At 25.7% G+C, this 5,699-nt stretch overlaps 1 protein-coding gene across 1 annotated transcript; it reads right to left on the minus strand.

Moving 5' to 3' along the window:
- Positions 1-4,446: 4,446 nt before the first annotated feature.
- Positions 4,447-5,363, minus strand: LOC106774691 (F-box/LRR-repeat protein At4g14096). Its single transcript, XM_014661736.1, has 2 exons — positions 4,677-5,363; positions 4,447-4,590 (listed from the first exon to the last, which is right to left on the minus strand). Exons 1-2 carry the CDS (start codon positions 5,361-5,363, stop codon positions 4,447-4,449), a joined length of 831 nt encoding a protein of 276 aa, XP_014517222.1.
- Between the last annotated feature and the right edge of the window lie 336 nt (positions 5,364-5,699).

Below are 5,699 nucleotides of genomic sequence, written 5' to 3' on the forward strand. Positions count from 1 at the left end.
ACAAATGTCCAAATACTTGCAATTACCAACAGAAAGACAAATTAATAAAAAAACACAATCCTTAATTATTTCAATGAAATAGTATAAGTATCTTATCTCTTCTTGCAGGCAGATAATTCTCTTTTCATATCATTAATTTTTTTGATTTCTTCCTCAAAAGTATAGAATTTTATAGTCCATAGATATTTTGCATTCTCCAATATATATCTTGCAAATTGAAACTCATTGTTAAAACCAGTGTAATATTGAAGAAAGCATGTTTTAAGGTGTGACAAGATGCATGTAGGAACAGTTTCTGGGTATGGCCAAACATCTTCATAACAACGATCATACTTCTGATAATAGCAAACATAAAAATTGGATAAATAATAATGCTTGAAGAAAATATAACAAGATAATCCACACTTGAAAAACTTAATCATCAAACCTTATGAATGCAAATGTCAAGACTTTGAAGCTTGGGACAATGATTTAGCAATTTCAAGACCAGAAGCCAATTTCGGACCACATTCAATTCAAGTTGAATTAAATTGTGAAAGTCAAAATTCAGATACAAGTTTAGTTGTTGAAATATCTGCAAGAAAAACGAAATGATATCAAAACATCAGAAAACCATCATTTTCCCTTTGAAATGGAAACTAACAACAAACAAATATCACAGGTATTACCCAATGGAATTTCACCCAATCGAATTCCAAAACTTCAACTTTCTTAAATATTTCCAATGCAAGTAAGAAATTACGGATGCATGTTTTTGTCAGCATTTGTAGTGTTTAATAATTATTGTACTTTTTTCAATAAAATTTAATATTTTTCATTGAGTAATGAAGTTAGAAAAATTTAGTTATTAATAAAGATTATGTTTACTTGTTATCTCTATTACCAAATGGAATAGTTTCTTTATAAATGTGATTCTCTTTAAAAAAAATACTTTTATTTAGTTATTACTTTTACAGTACATTTTTTTTTAAATTTTGAAAAATTGATTAAAAATAAATCTAAATATATATTTTTAATTCCGGTAAAATAAGTGAGTTTATAATTTTTTTAAAAGGTATTTATTTCTTAATTACTCTAAAATTAAAAATAAAAAATTTAATTTTTTAATGATTTTTTTTTGTTTAAATTTTATTTTTTATTTAGTTATATACATCATAAATACAAAATATTATTTAGTTATATACATCATACAATTTAAATAACAAGTGAGCATAATCTTTATTTATAACTAAATTTTTCTGATTTTATGATATTAAATTTTAGGTTAAATATATGTTTTAGTCCTCATATTTGATCCTCATTCTCAATTAGGTCCTTTTTTTTTTGTCCCAATTACATCTTAATATTTGTAAATTTGAGGAATTAAGCCCTCTCTGTTTTTCTTCTCCCAATTGCATGCTAATATTTGTAAATTTAAGGCAATTAAGCCCTCTCAATTGGCCTACGACGTTAGTGGCCAGTTAACGGAGAGGGCTTAATTGCCTCAAATTTACAAATATTAGGATGCAATTGGGACAAAAAAAACATGAGGACCTAATTGAGAATGGGGAACAAATATGAGGACTAAAACATATATTTAACCTAAATTTTATTGGAAAAGTACAATAATCATTAAATACTGGTGACAAAAACCTGTAATGCATAGAAAATGAGAAGAGAAAAAAAAAAATTTAACACTGTTTGTCATTATTTAAGGGAAGAGACTATTTTGACTCAAAAATTTAAAAGTAAGAATCAATTTCAAACACTTTTTTAAAGAGAAACTAAATTGACATTTGTCAACCAAATTAGGACAAAGTTGAATATTAAATCTAATTATTACTTCTTAATTGAAATAGAGACGTTATTATTGAATAGACACTAACATATGTATAGACAGCAAATATTTGTTCTCTTACATAGGCATGAGATTATGTCTCTCATAATATTTTGTTGAGGATGTATTTTCAATAGAAGGGTTGATTTTTAGAATAAAAACAGAAGCATACTTAAAGCTAAATGCTTCTGTATTGTATTATTGATTATAAAATAATAAAAAATATTAAAATAACTACCCACTGAAACTTTTATTCTAATTTTAACCCACTATTTCAATGCATAATTAAAAAATTAACTAAATCATAAAAACAAGGAACTTTGACTCAAATTAAAGGTAAAACACTTCTAAAACATTCTATTAACAAGTCATTATTATAATAAATAATTATCAATATATTAATATATAATTATAAGTAAATTATTATAAATATATAATTGAAAAGTAAGTCATATTAATATGTAAATATTAATAAATAAATAATTTTAAATTTTCAAAATTTATAATTTTTCAAAACAGCGGTTGAACTTGGTTTAATGCACCAATTTTGAAGCATTTTTAATTGTTAATTATAAATAAAAAATATAGTTTTAAGTTAATGACGGAAGTTTTACTATATTTGTTGTTTCTAGTAAATAAATTAAATTATGCCAATATCTTTTATCTAGGTATTAAATTTGTTATTGTTCCTTGCCTTAAACTTTTATTAATTAAAAATATGCATCTTTTTCAAGATTTCACGGTTTCCTATCATATAAAAGTATTGGAATATTCTATTATATAAAAGCTTTTTATCTTCCAAAAACAATTTTAAAATAGGGTATGGTGAAGCATTTTCCCAATATAATGGAAAAGTGATATGAATTCTTTTATTTACATTTAATTGTGTACTAATATGCTTTCTTATTTTTTTAATTAGTTGAACAATAAATATATTTGTAATTAATTCTTATAAACATTATTATAAATTTATATACAATTTTTGTTGCCAAAAAAAAAGTTTAACCATATGGAAAACTGCTTAGATTTCGTAGTTAACCTATAGGATTAGGTTATATATCGCTACTTAATTGGTTGTAATACTGCCAGAGTAATATTTTTTTTTTAAATAATTACTTCAAGATTGATATTGAATGTCATCATTAAATACTATTATATTTGTATGAAATTTGAATTCCTGAAACACAATATCATTGCAAATTCAGAGTGTTCCATAAAAAGTTCTAAACAAGAGGAATAACGTGATTTCCGGAGAGAAAAAGTGGACAAAAAAAATTTGTTTCTCATTTTACTAACAGATTTTTCCATTAAAAATTATCAACGTATTTTATTCAACGTTAATTATCGAAAGATTTATGAAAGGATTTTGTCTGTCAAATATTATCAATGATTTTGTCAATCAATTTTTTTCTATAATTTCAATTACTAATAAATTTATTGACTAATTTTTCTGTCAATTATACATCCATTAATAATTTAAATTTAATAATGAATTTATTTTATGTTGATAATACATATACCGATTTAAAAACTGGTATAAAATTGTTTGTATCTATATTAATTTTAGGTTTAAATCTTTTTTGTCTCTAAGTTAAGTTCTGATTCAGTTTAGTCTCCGTTTTTTAAAATGTCAACCTTTAGTTCCTATGATATAAAACATGTATCAAATCAGGAGTTAAAAATTGATATTTTTAAAATTGGAGACTAAACTGAACATCTGAACATAACTTACGGACCAAAAAGATTTAAACCTTAATTCTAAAACTGGTATAGATAATCTTTCTTGAGCTATATAAAAAAGCTTCCTTACACTAGACTTTTCCATTATTTTCATCCCCAAGTAACATATCACTCCTCTTTACGTCATGATAAGTATTTTAAGCATGTTATAGAGGTTTGAATTTTGCTTTTTAATTATTTTTTAATGAACAATACAAATATGAATTAAAAATTGAAATATAAATTCTTATTCTTTTTGGTTGTTGATATTTTCAAAATTGAAATATAATTTGTCATTTGGAGGTTTTTTTTTTGAAACATAAAAATAGCTATTAAACATTTATCTATGTGAAAATAAGTATTCCTTCCTGTTTCATCGATTTTGTTCAATGATAAAAATTACAATAATAGGTGTGCATATTTAACAAAGATCATTAGATATTACAAATCCGACAAATTTTGGCATACTTTCATTGGGAGTAATAGACAAATTGAACAAACATGTCAAAATACTTGTAGTTAGCAGCAGAAAGACAAATAAAAAAACACAATGCTTTATTCTTCAACTGAAAGGGTACAAGTATTTGATCTCATCATGCAGCAAGATAATTCATTTCTAATATCATTTACTTCCCACCAAAGAGCGCGTATTTTCATGGTCCGTAGATACTTTGCATTCTCCAATATATAATTTACAAATAGAAACTCATCATCAAAACCATTGTAATTTTTAAGACAACAGCTTTTAAGGTGTGATGAAATACATCTAGAAACAGTTTGTGGATATAGCCAAACATAATCAAAACCTCGTGGTAAATCAAAGTCCTGATAACAAGGAACATAAAAATTGGATCAATACTAATGCTTGAAGAAAATATAACAAGAAAATTCACACTTGTAAAACTTAATCATTAAACCTTAGAAATGTCAATGACAAGATTTTGAAGCCTGGGACAATGATTGAGCACTTTCAAGACCAGAAGCCAATCCAAGGCCACTTTCAATTGAAGTTCAACTAAATTGTGAAAGTCAAAATTCAGGTTTGGTTGAAATATCTGCAAAAAAAAAACCAAAATGATATCAAAACATAAAAAAAAAAAACCCTTTTTTTCCCTTTGAAATAAAAAGTAATAAATCTCACAGGCATTTTCAAAACTTCGATATCCTTAAATATTTCCAATGGAAGTAAAGGTTTATCGATGCTGACTTTGACCAACTTGGGCAATCGGATAAACTTTCCTTTAGTTTGACGCCGCACTTCTAAGACTTTTAAGACCTCAAGATTAGGACACCCAGAAAAAAGATGTGGAAGATCAATTTTTTTTGGGGAAATAATATTTTTTAGATGCAAGATCATAAGCAAGGGCAAATCAACAAAGGAAATATCTTCCACTGTTATTTTCTCCAACTTGAGAACTACAAGAGTTTTAAACATAAACACCACAGATGGAATGACAATGTCCCGATGAAACTTGAGGTCGAGGATTTGAACTCTATCACTTCCACTAACTGCAGTTCGAATATGTGTCTTGATACTCTTAGTAATATCAATGGAAGAGTTACATATGTGTCTGAGACAAATTCTATAGAAGGGTTGATCTCCACGACCAACCAAGAAAGAGTACACCGAACTATAAAACTTTTTGAAAGTCTTTCGGCGACGCCAAAAATCTTCAATAGCCGTGTCGAAATCCAAAGAGGGAACAGAACGCCATAGAAGATTCCAACGCTTAGAGAGAACAGTGGTTGCAACAACTTGTTGGGATGGAAGAAAAGAAAGAATATAACAAATGATTTCATCTGGGAGACTACTTATCAAATCAACCATGCTTCAGAGTACAATAAATTGTTAAAAAAACTTTATCCACACGAATAATCGCACTCATCATTGATTTTGATTAAATCTTGGTAATCTAAATAGAATCCTAAATAAAATACAAATATTAAAAACTGCAAAAAAAATAATAACTAACTTAGAATAAAATTTACTTAATTTATTTTTATTTTATATCATTAAAATAAAATAATACTATTCTTAAATAAATGGTAAATCATATCTATCTATTCCAATGTTATCTCTATCACAATTATACTAAATATTACTAAACTCAAACTAATAAAATATAACTTTAAAAAAATTATTCATAAACTTAAATTTTTCATA

The sequence above is a fragment of the Vigna radiata genome, chromosome 10 (assembly GCF_000741045.1).
Source record: "Vigna radiata var. radiata cultivar VC1973A chromosome 10, Vradiata_ver6, whole genome shotgun sequence".
Lineage (NCBI taxonomy): Eukaryota > Viridiplantae > Streptophyta > Magnoliopsida > Fabales > Fabaceae > Vigna > Vigna radiata.